The sequence below is a fragment of the Ictalurus furcatus genome, chromosome 16 (assembly GCF_023375685.1).
Source record: "Ictalurus furcatus strain D&B chromosome 16, Billie_1.0, whole genome shotgun sequence".
NCBI classification, from domain to species: domain Eukaryota; kingdom Metazoa; phylum Chordata; class Actinopteri; order Siluriformes; family Ictaluridae; genus Ictalurus; species Ictalurus furcatus.
The window spans coordinates 3,946,163-3,959,987 of NC_071270.1; the positions used below are offsets into that span (position 1 = coordinate 3,946,163).

General features: G+C 38.0%; 4 protein-coding genes across 7 annotated transcripts in view; all 4 read left to right on the plus strand.

Annotated features, from left to right (window-relative positions):
* Positions 1-13,825, plus strand: part of LOC128620531 (protocadherin alpha-C2) — an 83,609-nt gene that overhangs the window by 16,528 nt on the left and 53,256 nt on the right. The gene's annotated exons all lie outside the window — the stretch shown is intronic.
* Positions 329-4,448, plus strand: LOC128620548 (protocadherin alpha-2-like). The gene has a single exon (XM_053645683.1). It carries the CDS (start codon positions 1,108-1,110, stop codon positions 3,484-3,486), a length of 2,379 nt encoding a protein of 792 aa, XP_053501658.1. The 5' UTR covers positions 329-1,107; the 3' UTR covers positions 3,487-4,448.
* On the plus strand, positions 5,821-8,940 carry LOC128620542 (protocadherin alpha-2-like). The gene has a single exon (XM_053645679.1). It carries the CDS (start codon positions 6,522-6,524, stop codon positions 8,931-8,933), a length of 2,412 nt encoding a protein of 803 aa, XP_053501654.1. The 5' UTR covers positions 5,821-6,521; the 3' UTR covers positions 8,934-8,940.
* On the plus strand, positions 10,230-12,642 carry LOC128620547 (protocadherin alpha-2-like). Its single transcript, XM_053645682.1, has one exon. It carries the CDS (start codon positions 10,249-10,251, stop codon positions 12,625-12,627), a length of 2,379 nt encoding a protein of 792 aa, XP_053501657.1. The 5' UTR covers positions 10,230-10,248; the 3' UTR covers positions 12,628-12,642.

The window sequence follows — 13,825 nt, forward strand, 5'->3', positions numbered from 1 at the left end:
TCCTCATATATTTATTTTGACAGGTTCCCTTTTTGTCAGCAGTTGTTTGTCGTGATAATATAAATGGGAGGGTTTTTTTAAATAAAAAAAAATAAAATAATAATATCTGTATCTAGCGTCAGTTATTTCGGTGTAAATATGTTTTGTTCAATTTAATATACCGTAAATATTACAGAACGTTTATCGTGTTTCTTACAGTTTTGGAGTAAAATCAGCACCACAAAGTTGGACAGCGATGTGTTTCGCTTTCATAAACCGAATTTGGAAATGTTCATATAAGCCGTAACTGTAGGAGAAAAAAGAAAAATAGAACACAAGAAAGAAAAAACACACACTTTTTTATATTTTCTTACCCATTATAGGCAGAGCGTTTTGTCATTATTTTTAATTACTTGGTCTTTCAATGGTTTTCTAATACACACAAAAATGTGTGACTAACAAACACGTAGTAAATTGTTAAATAATTGTTTCCATGTTTTTTTCTGAATTTGTTGAAAAACAACTCATGCTAGGTTTATGCTTAAACACGCTCAACTTATATTTGAAATTACAGTTATAAAATATTACAGAAAAATATTTTATAAGAAAAGTCTAGAGTTATATAGCAAATGTTTTAATAAATGTTTAAATAAACCAACTTATTCCAAAAGGGTTAACAATAGCAAGGCATTTTTAGTAATGACACGTCAAATTATCTTGTGAAGATTATAAAATTGTATAATAATACAAGCTCTAATACACTTCCGAAAAACTACAAACGTTTATTTTTTTGTAACTAAGGGTTGATATCTCTTATATTTTCTTAAAAGTACAAGGCGTTAACAGTGATATACACTTCGAATTTCTGGTATTTCAATGTAGTATTCATTAAAATAGTTTTCTCAGTTGAAATGTCAGATTGTTATTTCCACACAAGATGTCGCTGTAGACCGTGAGTTGGAGATATTGGCATATTATTAATACTCCGCCTAACGCAGAACAGGACAACAGAGCGTCACATACTTCTGAGTTCAGCAGGCCTCGAGTATTTTCCGTTTTATTTCCGGCATTGGATTAAATAAAAGCACTCTTTCAACTTATTTTTTGAATTTCCAGTAAAAAGAAGTGATGGTTGTATCGGAAAATGCTCGCTCTGCCTGGATGAAGGCTCTGATGCTGCTTTGTTTATGGGATTTGTGTTACGGTCAGATTTCCTACACGGTTTCAGAGGAGGCCAAGAAGGGAACCGTTGTTGGAAATCTAGCGAAGGATCTCAATCTCAGTGTGCAGGAACTGGAATCTCGCATGTTTCAGCTTGTGACTGGATCTAACGCCAAGTATTTCGAGGTAAATCGGAAAACCGGAATATTATTAGTTAATGACAGAATAGACCGAGAGGAGCTGTGTGAAAGCAAAATGAAATGCCTACTGAATGTCGAAGCGATGATCCACAATCCTCACAAGCTCTACCGTCTTGAAATTAATATACTAGACATTAATGATAACTCTCCGGTGTTTCCTCGTCAATCAGTTGCTTTGAATATTACTGAAAATATGCTTCCTGGAGATCGTTTTTCAGTACCCACGGCGCGTGACATGGACATCGGTAGTAATTCAGTGAAAACTTATAAAATGAATTCTAATGAATATTTTTCACTGGACATGCAGAGTGATTCGGCTGAGCTCGTGCTTCAGAAATCTTTGGACCGAGAGAGAGAATCGGTGATCAAGCTCGTGTTGACTGCTGTAGACGGCGGGACTCCTCCCAGATCTGGAACTATGCAGATAGTTATCAATGTGCTGGATATAAACGACAACAGCCCTGTTTTTACGAAGCCTCTTTACAAAGTAAAGGTCCATGAGAATGTAGCTGTAGGAATTAAAATCCTGATGGTTTCCGCAGAAGATGCTGACGAAGGGGTTAATGGTGAAGTGTCATACTTGATTATCGGTGATGAGGAAAACTCAGCAATAGACTTATTCTCCATAAATCGTGTTTCTGGAGACATTACTGTTGAAGCTAATATTGATTATGAGGAACATCCTGCAGTTGAACTGCGAATTCAGGCTCAGGACAAAGGACATTCTCCAAGAATGTCGAGATGTAAAGTGTTAATTGAAGTAGTGGATGTGAATGACAATGCACCAGAGATATCAGTCACTCTTCTTATGAGCTCTGTAAGCGAGGACATCAAACCTGGTACAGATGTTGCATTAATCACTGTATCAGATAAAGACAGTGGAACGAATGGTAAAATAGATTGTAAAATTCTAGCACCGAGTCCTTTTAAATTACAACTATCATATAAAAACTCTTACGCTCTTGTTGTGAATGAAGCTCTGGACAGAGAGCGGGTCTCCCAATATAATGTCACAGTTCTAGCTAATGATGAGGGAACTCCTTCCCTCTCGAGCAGTAACGTTATAACAGTTCATGTCTCTGATGTGAATGATAACGCGCCTTTATTCCCTGCACCGGTGATAAATTTTAGCGTGAAAGAGAATAGTCCAGTAGGAGTGCTGATGGCATCACTAACGGCACTAGATTTAGACATCGGTGAAAATGCCCTTGTTTCGTATTCATTAATTCACGCAGAGGGCAGCAGAGTGTCAAATCTGATGAACATTAACTTACACACCGGTGAACTGTACAGCCTGAAGTCTTTCGATTACGAAGAAACCAAACGACTTCAGTTTAAAGTTCAAGCCACTGACTCTGGTGTCCCTCCACTAAGTAGTAACGTGACTGTGAACATTTTTATCCTGGATGAAAATGACAACAGTCCAGTTTTTCTCCCTCCTTATTCTGAACCTGGATCAGTAAACAGTGAGAACATTCCCTACTCTGCTGAAGCGGGGCATTTTGTGGCTAAAGTCAGAGCTGTAGACGCTGATTCAGGTTATAATGCACTATTATCTTATCACATGACCGAACCAAAGGGAACGAATCTCTTCCGAATCGGAACCAGCACAGGAGAAATAAGGACTAAAAGACGAATGAGTGACAATGACTTAAAAGCTCACCCGCTTATCATTACTGTCTCGGATAATGGAGAACCTTCACTGTCCACAACTATGAGTATTGAAGTTGTGGTTGTGGAAAATATGGACAGCGTGCAGCCTTCACTAAGACAAGTGCCAGTAAAGGAGGAGAATTTTTCTAATCTGAATCTCTATCTGCTCATCGCTATCGTCTCAGTGTCAGTGATATTTTTACTGAGCCTCATCGCTTTAATAGTAGCTAAATGCTACGGGACAGACGGCGGTTTCAGCAGCTCCAGCGCTCCAGTGGTCACTACACACCCTGACGGGAGCTGGTCTTACTCTAAATCCACTCAGCAGTATGATGTGTGTTTTAGTTCAGACACACTGAAGAGTGACGTAGTGGTTTTCCCTTCGCCGTTTCCGCCTGCAGACGCAGAGCTGATCAGCATTAATGGAGGAGACACTTTTACTCGAAATCAAACTCTTCCCAGCACTGGGAAGGTAAGACCATGCTTAATTTAGCCTCTTTCTAATTTTTAAGCGTTTTAGTCTCTTGTTTACTCTGTTTTTTTTTGTTGTTGTTGTGTGTCATTAAACCACTTGTGGCTTTGATAGTAGCCTGCACAAAGTTTTCCAATGGCACGTCCATCTCACCTGAATTTCATCTGCTTTTACTCATAATTGTACGAGTTCTCTTAAAATAGATGAAGCTTGCTATTTAGTTCTGCACAGTATTGTTGTCGATCTTCTGCGGCTCTGAAGTCAGTTGTCTAATTCATTATGTCAGTTCTTATATGTTAATTTTGACGGAGAGAAGTTTTTCCACAGGGTTTGTTGGGGTGATAGTGTTGAAGTCATGTATTCATGTCGGATTTGCTTTTAAAATAAATATAAGCAGAGTTTTAAAGAACGTTTGTCGGGTTTCTTCCTGTTTTGAATTGAAATCAGCACCACAGAGTTGGACAGCGACACGTGTCATGACTTTACACGGTACTATATGGGAAATATTGCTGAGAAAAAGCTTCAAAATAGAGCAAATGAAGCAAAAGCAAGCGACACACAACGTAGCAATTTAGGAACTTTTTTACTGACTTGGTGAAAGATTTTTAATATTTATAAGACAGTGTCCTGATAGTGCAGGACATTTTTGGCTTCTTCAGCCTGCACTGGCCCTGACAGCTAACAAACTTAAACTATGAACTTAATTAAGCAATCTGTCTTGTATTTTTAGAGAGATTACATAGCAGAACTCACGGAGACTGGATTCAGAAGAAGCAGGTTTATTCAGCAATCAGCAAGACAGCAAAATGAACCCAGCTGGACCCAGTCGGGCCCAGGGGTACACGCCATATGGAAATATAGCATGCACCAAAATACAAAACGTTTACAATGTGTCTTATATAGAATTAAAGCATCCATGTACATTAGGGTGTGCCCTTATCTTAATTCTGCACACCTTTTTTTCACTTACGTCTTTCTAATCGGCCTCGAGTTTTTAGTGAGACTTTTTTGCCTGCATCTGCTCTTCTCTTTCAAGCGGACGTCATGAGTGCATGCGGTCCTTATCTATTCCTGTGCAATGGCATCTCTCTTTTTTTCTCGACTGTGTTCTGGGCGGGTGCTTTATATGTTTCATTTGTTTAATGTCTTTTAATGTTATCCTTGCATCTAAATGTACAATCCAAAACCATCTACACTGGTTTTTCTAGGCAGAACCCTGGACCTCCTATTAAAAGGAAAAAAGATAAATACTTTTTCCCAAACATACTTTACTGTGCTTTTCATAAAGAAAAGATACGCATATATCAAATGGTACACAGACTCCCAGTAGCCCCTGGACAGTGAACTGTAAAATTATGTATCTCCCAAGATCTTATGTAAAACGCATGATCGTTAAAAAGTAATTCGTTTATGTGTATTTATTAAACTACACAAAGTTTTCAAAACTACTTTTTGTGTATGTGTGTGTGTGTGAGTGTGTGTGGGCGTGTCTATTTTACATACGCATGAATTTTCTTATCTATCCCTGCAGTCTCACTTCGCTCGGGTCCTTTCGACACTAAGTTTTTTTCAACTATTGTAAAGGAGGGTTTATCTTTTTAATGTCTATATTTTCTATTTCAATCTAATATAATTTTCCAAAAAAAGAAAAAAAAGGCAAGTGATTTAAAAGATATATCCCAAGTTTTCCAAAAAGCGGTCTTTTAACAAGCACCTTAATAAGATAAATGTATTCCATCTAAAAAAATATATATTGAAATAATTAGATTTTTTTTTTTATTGCAATTGTTATTAATCGCAAGTTTTAGAGTTTGAGTGAGTACATTAGCCAGGAATCAATTTCAATAGGAGATGAGGACACACATTTGTTATTTTAATAATTTAAGAAAATGGATAAATTAGATTGCATTTTATAAAACTAGATATACGTTTCAGTTTCTTCTCTTGCAGCAAACCTGTGGTACTTCATGTCCCATTACCTCAATATCTCTGAGATCAGAATGTAGCGATCTGACTTCCCCAACAGAAACGGGGGAAATGCTTAACTGTGATTGGTTCTATTCTATTTTTAGCCAGCTGGTAGCCAATACAATGCGATTACACAAACTTAATTTGCATATTTGTTACTTGGCGTGGTTAAATATAGAATTGTAAATATCATCATTCTGTTGACGTTTTATGAACATCTTTGCAGCACAAGTGCAGCGCAAAACATGTAATTTGACATGGAATAGTACTGTTTTGCCGAGTCTTTGCCGTTTTTGTACTTTAAAGATGTTAATAAAGTTTATATTATATTATATTATATTATGTTAATTGTCCACAAGTATACGATGGAATTGGAAGCTATTTCAGGGGAGTTCAAACCCGAAACTCACCCCCTCCCTCAGCCCTTTGCTACGCAACTGGCGGTATTGTTCAGTTATTCAAATATTACTGCAATAACATGGCAAAGTTTAATAACTTCATACTTTCACTTTGTCCATTTGTGTCCTATAATCGTATTTGTTTCATATTTATATTATATTCATATGATTATGCAATTAGTCAAGTTAGTGATAAAACACCACAATTACAAAATGCGACTGTAAAAATCTGAATTTTAATACGAGGCTTATTTGGAATGAGAATTTAAACACTAATGTGATCCTTATAATGAAATCGAACAGAATAGATTAGACTTAATTCCTGAAAATACACAAAAGGTTATTTGTGTAACTGAGAGTTTAACATCTCCACATTTAGCTCACCACCAATTCATCATGTCAAGAATTAATCACACACAAAACACATTATTTGATGCAACTTTCATAACGATAGTTTTGACTGACAATTTCAGATTGTTATTTCCACACAAGATGTCGCTGTAGACCGTGAGTTGGAGTTATTGACACAATATTAATACTCCGCCTAACGCAGAAAAGAAGAACAGAGCGTCACATACTTCTGACATCAGCAGAGCTCGTGTATTTTTCTTTTTCCTGCAGACACTGGATTAAATAAAAGAACACTTTCGACTTGTTTTTTGTTGTTGTGAATATCCAGTAAAGGAAGCGATGGTTGTATCGGACAGCACTCGCTCTGCCTGGATGAAGGCTCTGCTGCTGCTTTGTTTATGGGATTTGTGTTACGGTCAGATTTCCTACTCGGTTTCAGAGGAGGCCAAGAAGGGAACCGTTGTTGGAAATCTAGCGAAGGATCTCAATCTCAGTGTGCAGGAACTGGAGTCGCGCATGTTTCAGCTTGTTACTGGATCTAACGCCAAGTATTTCGAGGTAAATCGGAAAACAGGCATTTTATTGGTTAATGACAGAATAGACCGAGAGGAGCTGTGTGAAAGCAAACAGAAATGCGTACTGAATGTCGAAGCGATCATCCACAATCCTCACAAGCTCTACCGTGTGGAAATTAATATAGTAGACATTAATGATAACTCTCCGGTGTTTCCCCGTCAATCAGTTGCTTTGAATATTAGTGAAAATGTGCTTCCGGGAGATCGATTTCCATTAACTAAAGCACGTGACATGGACATCGATAATAACTCAGTGAAAACCTATAAAATGAGCACAAATGAATATTTCTCATTGGACATACAGAGTGATTCGGCTGAACTGGTCCTTCAGAAATCTCTGGACCGAGAGAGAGAATCGGTGATCAAGCTCGTGCTGACTGCTGTAGACGGCGGGACTCCTCCCAGATCTGGAACAATGCAGATCGTTATAAACGTATTGGATGCAAATGATAACAGCCCTGTTTTCACCACACCTCTGTATAAAATCAAGGTGAATGAGAATGCACCCACAGGAACAAAACTTCTCACGGTTTCCGCATCAGATGCAGATGAGGGTATTAACAGCGAGCTGTCGTACTCCATTATTACCGATGACGAACACTCGGCGTTAGACTTGTTCTCCATAAATCCTGTTTCTGGTGATATTATTGTCAAAGGTAATATTAATCATGAGGACAGTCCCGCCGTGGAGCTTAGAATTCAGGCTCAGGACAAAGGACATCCACCAAGAATGTCACGATGCAAAGTATTAATTGAAGTAGTGGATGTGAATGACAATGCACCAGAGATATCAGTCACTCTTCTCATGAGCTTTGTAAGCGAGGACATCAAACCTGGCACAGATGTTGCATTAATCACTGTATCAGATAAAGACAGCGGAACGAATGGTAAAGTAGATTGTAAAATTCTAGCACCGAGTCCTTTTAAATTACAACTATCATATAAAAACTCTTACGCTCTTGTTGTCAATGAAGCTTTGGACAGAGAGCGGGTCTCCCAATATGATGTTACAGTTCTAGCTAATGATGAGGGAACTCCTTCCCTCTCGAGCAGTAACGTTATAACAGTTCATGTCTCTGATGTGAATGATAACGCGCCTTTATTTCCTGCACCGATGATAAATATTGGCGTGAAAGAGAATAGTCCAGTTGGAGGGCTGATGGCATCACTAACGGCACGAGACTTAGACATCGGTGAAAATGCCCTTGTTTCGTATTCTTTAATTGATGCAGAGGGCAGCAGAGTATCAAATCTGATGAACATTAACGCACACACCGGTGAACTGTACAGCCTGAAGTCTTTCGATTACGAAGAAACCAAACGACTTCAGTTTAAAGTTCAAGCCACTGACTCTGGTGTCCCTCCACTAAGTAGTAACGTGACTGTGAACATTTTTATCCTGGATGAGAATGACAACAGTCCAGTTTTTCTCCCTCCTTATTCTGAACCTGGATCAGTAAACAGTGAGAACATTCCCTACTCTGCTGAAGCGGGGTATTTTGTGGCTAAAGTCAGAGCTGTAGACGCTGATTCAGGTTATAATGCACTATTGTCTTATCACATGACCGAACCAAAGGGAACGAATCTCTTCCGAATCGGAACCAGCACAGGAGAAATAAGGACTAAAAGACGAATGAGTGACAATGACTTAAAAGCTCACCCGCTTATCATTACTGTCTCGGATAATGGAGAACCTTCACTGTCCACAACTATGAGTATTGAAGTTGTGGTTATGGAAAATATGGACAGCGTGCAGCCTTCACTAAGACAAGTGCCAGTAAAGGAGGAGAATTTTTCTAATCTGAATCTCTATCTGCTCATTGCTGTTGTCTCAGTGTCAGTGATATTTTTAGTTAGCCTCGTCGGTTTAATAGTAGCTAAATGCTACGGGACAGACGGCGGTTTCAGCAGCTCCAGCGCTCCAGTGGTCACTACACACCCTGACGGGAGCTGGTCTTACTCTAAATCCACTCAGCAGTATGATGTGTGTTTTAGCTCAGACACACTGAAGAGTGACGTAGTGGTTTTCCCCTCACCGTTTCCGCCTGCAGACGCAGAGCTGATCAGCATTAATGGAGGAGACACTTTTACTCGAAATCAAACTCTTCCCAGCACTGGGAAGGTAAGACCCCGTTTAATTTGGTATATTCCAATGTTTTTGAGCCGTTATAGTTGATTGTAAACTCTGTTCCATGCGGTGTTGTGTGTAAATTAACAGTTTGGGGTTGAAGTACTCAAACATTTCCATTTGAACTTCCAACGTGCTTGAAATCCATTTCCCGTTACTTATAATTTTACGAGTTTTCTCACCATAGCTTAAGCTTCCGTCTAGTCTTCTAAAGTAATTATTTACAAAGTCTGTAGCTCTGAAGATACTTTTCTGGTCTATTTTGGGAATGTTTTATGTTTATTTTGACCACATGTGGGTTATTTTCATTAGTTGTTTGTTGTGATAATGTTGATGGGAAGTTTTTTTTTTAATCAAAGCATTTGTATCCAAGACTAGTTGTATGGTGTATATATGTTTTCTCATATTTAGGATAAAGCAAAGTTTAAAGAGCGTTTCTGGTGTTTAGTCCAGTTTTGGTGTAAAATCTGCACCACAGAGTTGGACAACAGCTTGTTTCACTTTTATAAACGGAGCTATGGAAAATATTGGTGACATAAAGCCGTAATTCTAGGAAGAAGAAAAACAGGAACAAAAGGAAGGGAAAAACAATGTATTATATTTTCTAATCTATTATAGACAGAGCGTTATGCCATTCATTTAATTAATTTGCACTTTTACATAACTTTGTAATATACAAGAATTATGTGTGACTAACAAAAGTCTGTAAATTGTTTAAAAATTATTTACATGCTTTTTCTGAATTCGTGGGAAAACAACGCTTGTAGGATTAAGCTTAAATATTGTCTATTTATGTTATATGAAAATATATTTATAGAATATTAGCCTACAGCCTAAATTAATTTAGTAAGGAAAGACGGGAGTTACATGGCAAATGTTTAAATAAACCATCTGATTCCAAACGGGTTAATAACAGTACGATATTTTTAGTAAAGACACTTCAAATAATCTTGTGACGTCATAATAAGTGTATATAGGCCCTATTATACTTTCAAAAAATTACATATGTTTATTTTTTTGTAAGTAAGGCTTAATATCTCGTTTATCTTCTTTGAAAACCAACATGTTAACAGTGATTTATAGTTAGTATTTCGGTTATTTATAAAAATTATAATGCAACTTTCATAAAAGTAGTTTTCAGCTGTAATGTCAGATTGTTATTTTCACACAAGATGTCGCTGTAGACCGTGAGTTGGAGATATTGGCATATTACTAATACTCCGCCTAACGCAGAACAGGACAACAGAGCGTCACATACTTCTGAGTTCAGCAGGCCTCGTGTATTTTCCGTTTTACTGCCGGCATTGGATTAAATAAAAGCACTCTTTCGACTTATTTTTTGAATATCCAGTAAAAAGAAGTGATGGTTGTATCGGACAGTGCTTGCTCTGCCTGGATGAAGGCTCTGCTGCTGCTTTGTTTATGGGATTTGTGTTACAGTCAGATTTCCTACTCGGTTTCAGAGGAGGCCAAGAAGGGAACCGTTGCTGGAAATCTAGCGAAGGATCTCAATCTCAGTGTGCAGGAACTGGAGACGCGCATGTTTCAGCTTGTGTCTGGATCTAACGCCAAGTATTTCGAGGTAAATCGGAAAACCGGCATTTTATTAGTTAATGACAGAATAGACCGAGAGGAGCTGTGTGAAAGCAAAATGAAATGCGTACTGAATGTTGAAGCGATGATCCACAATCCTCATAAGCTCTACCGTGTTGAAATTAATATACTAGACATTAATGATAACTCTCCGGTGTTTCCAGATCAAACATTTGTTTTGAACATTAGTGAAAATGTGCTTCCGGGAGATCGTTTTTCAGTAGCCATAGCGCGTGATATGGACATCGGTATTAATTCCGTAAGGACTTATCAAATAAATTCAAATGAATATTTTTCGCTGGACATGCAGAGTGATTCACCTGAACTCTTACTTCAAAAATCTTTGGATCGAGAGAGAGAATCGGTGATCAAGCTCGTGCTGACTGCTGTAGACGGCGGGACTCCTCCCAGATCCGGAACAATGCAGATAATTATCAATATACAGGACATAAATGACAACTACCCAGTGTTCAGTAAACCTCTGTATAAAGTGAAAGTCCATGAGAATGCAGTTGTGGGAACTAAAATCCTTACCGTTTCTGCTGCAGATGCAGACGAGGGAAATAACGGTGAAGTTACGTACTCAATTTTAAATGATGTTCGAAATTCTGGATTAAACTTATTCTCCGTGGATCTGGTTTCTGGAGATATTACTGTTAAAAATACTATTGATTTTGAGGACAATCCTGCTGTGGAGGTGAGAATCCAGGCTCAGGACAAAGGACAGTTTCCCCGAAGATCTACATGTAAAGTGTTAATTGAAGTAGTGGATGTGAATGACAATGCACCAGAGATATCAGTCACTCTTCTCATGAGCTCCATTAGCGAGGACATCAAACCTGGTACAGATGTTGCATTAATCACTGTATCAGATAAAGACAGTGGAAATAATGGTAAAGTAGATTGTAAAATTCTAGCACCGAGTCCTTTTAAATTACAGCTATCATATAAAAACTCTTACGCTCTTGTTGTGAATGAAGCTCTTGACAGAGAGCGGGTCTCCCAATATAATGTCACAGTTCTAGCTAAGGATGAGGGAACTCCTTCCCTCTCGAGCAGTAACGTTATAACAGTTCATGTCTCTGATGTGAATGATAACGCACCTTTATTTCCTGCACCGATGATAAATATTGGCGTGAAAGAGAATAGTCCAGTTGGAGGACTGATGGCATCACTAACGGCACGAGACTTAGACATCGGTGAAAATGCCCTTGTTTCGTATTCATTAATTGATGCAGAGGGCAGCAGGGTGTCAAATCTGATGAACATTAACTCACACACCGGTGAACTGTACAGCCTGAAGTCTTTCGATTACGAAGCAACCAAACGACTTCAGTTTAAAGTTCAAGCCACTGACTCTGGTGTCCCTCCACTAAGTAGTAACGTGACTGTGAACATTTTTATCCTGGATGAGAATGACAACAGTCCAGTTTTTCTCCCTCCTTATTCTGAACCTGGATCAGTAAACAGTGAGAACATTCCCTACTCTGCCGAAGCGGGGTATTTTGTGGCTAAAGTCAGAGCTGTAGACGCTGATTCAGGTTATAATGCACTATTATCTTATCACATGACCGAACCAAAGGGAACGAATCTCTTCCGAATCGGAACCAGCACAGGAGAAATAAGGACTAAAAGACGAATGAGTGACAATGACTTAAAAGCTCATCTGCTTATCATTACTGTCTCGGATAATGGAGAACCTTCACTGTCCACAACTATGAGTATTGAAGTTGTGGTTATGGAAAATATGGACAGCGTGCAGCCTTCACTAAGACAAGTGCCAGTAAAGGAGGAGAATTTTTCTAATCTGAATCTCTATCTACTCATCGCTATTGTATCAGTGTCAGTGATATTTTTACTGAGCCTCGTCGCTTTAATAGCAGCTAAATGCTACGGGACAGACGGCGGTTTCAGCAGCTCCAGCGCTCCAGTGGTCACTACACACCCTGACGGGAGCTGGTCTTACTCTAAATCCACTCAGCAGTATGATGTGTGTTTTAGCTCAGACACACTGAAGAGTGACGTAGTGGTTTTCCCCTCGCCGTTTCCGCCTGCAGACGCAGAGCTGATCAGCTTTAATGAAAGAGACACTTTTACTCGAAATCAAACTCTTCCCAACAATGGGAAGGTAAGACCATGCTTATTTTAGCCTATTTCTATTTTTTTAGAGAGCTTATAGTTATTTGTAAACTCTGTCCCATGCGGTTTTGTGTGTCATTACATGGTTGTGGGTTTGAAGTACACAAACATTTCCAATTCAACTTCCAACTCGGGTAATTCCATTTCCCATTGCTTAAAATGTTTCCGAATTTTTCCAACGTAGATGAAGCGTTCTGTCTAGTCTTCTACAGTAAATATCTATAAAGTTATTTTTCTGGATCACTCTGGTAGTTCTCATATATTTATTTTGACAAGTTCCGTTCTTGTCAGCAGTCCTTTCTCGTGATACTAAAAATGGGAGTTTTTTTATTTATTTATTTTTTAAAATTAATATCTGTATCTAAGATCAGTTCTTTGGGTGTAAACATGTTCTGTTCCATTTAATATACAGTAAAGTTAGCAGAACTTTTATTGTGTTTCTTCCAGTTTGTGGAGTAAAATCAGCACCACAAAGTTCGACAGTGAAAGTGTTTCGCTTTCATAAACGGAGTTTGGAAATGTTGAGATAAACCGTAACTGTAGGAGAAAAAAGGAAAATAGAACACAAGAAAGAAAAACACACACGTTTTTATATTTTCTCACCCATTATAAGCAGAGCGTTTTGTCATTATTTTTAATTACTTGGTCTTTCAATAGTTTTCTAATACACACAAAAAATGTGTGCCTAACAAACACGTGGTAAATTGTTTAATAATTGTGTCCATGTTTTTTTCTGAATTTGTTGAAAATCAACGCTTGCTAGGTTTAAGCTTAAACACTCTCAACTTACGATATCTGAAGTTACAGTTCTAAAATATTACAGAAAAAACATTTAATAAGGAAGTCAAGAGTTACATAGCAAATGTTTTAATAAATGTTTAAATAAACCATCTTATTCCAAAAGGCTTAACAACAGCAGGACATTTTTAGTAATGACACTTCAAATTATCTTGTGAAGATTATAAAACTGTATAATAATACAGGCTCTAATACACTTCTCAAAAACTACAAAGGTTCATTTTTTTGTAACTAAGGGTTGATATCTCTTATATTTTCGTAAAAATACAAGGCGTTAACAGTGATATACACTTCGAATTTCTGGTATTTCAGTGCAGTATTCATTAAAATAGTTTTATCAGTTGGAATATCAGATTGTCATTTCCACACAAGATGTCGCTGTAGACCGTGAGTTGGAGTTATTGGCACAT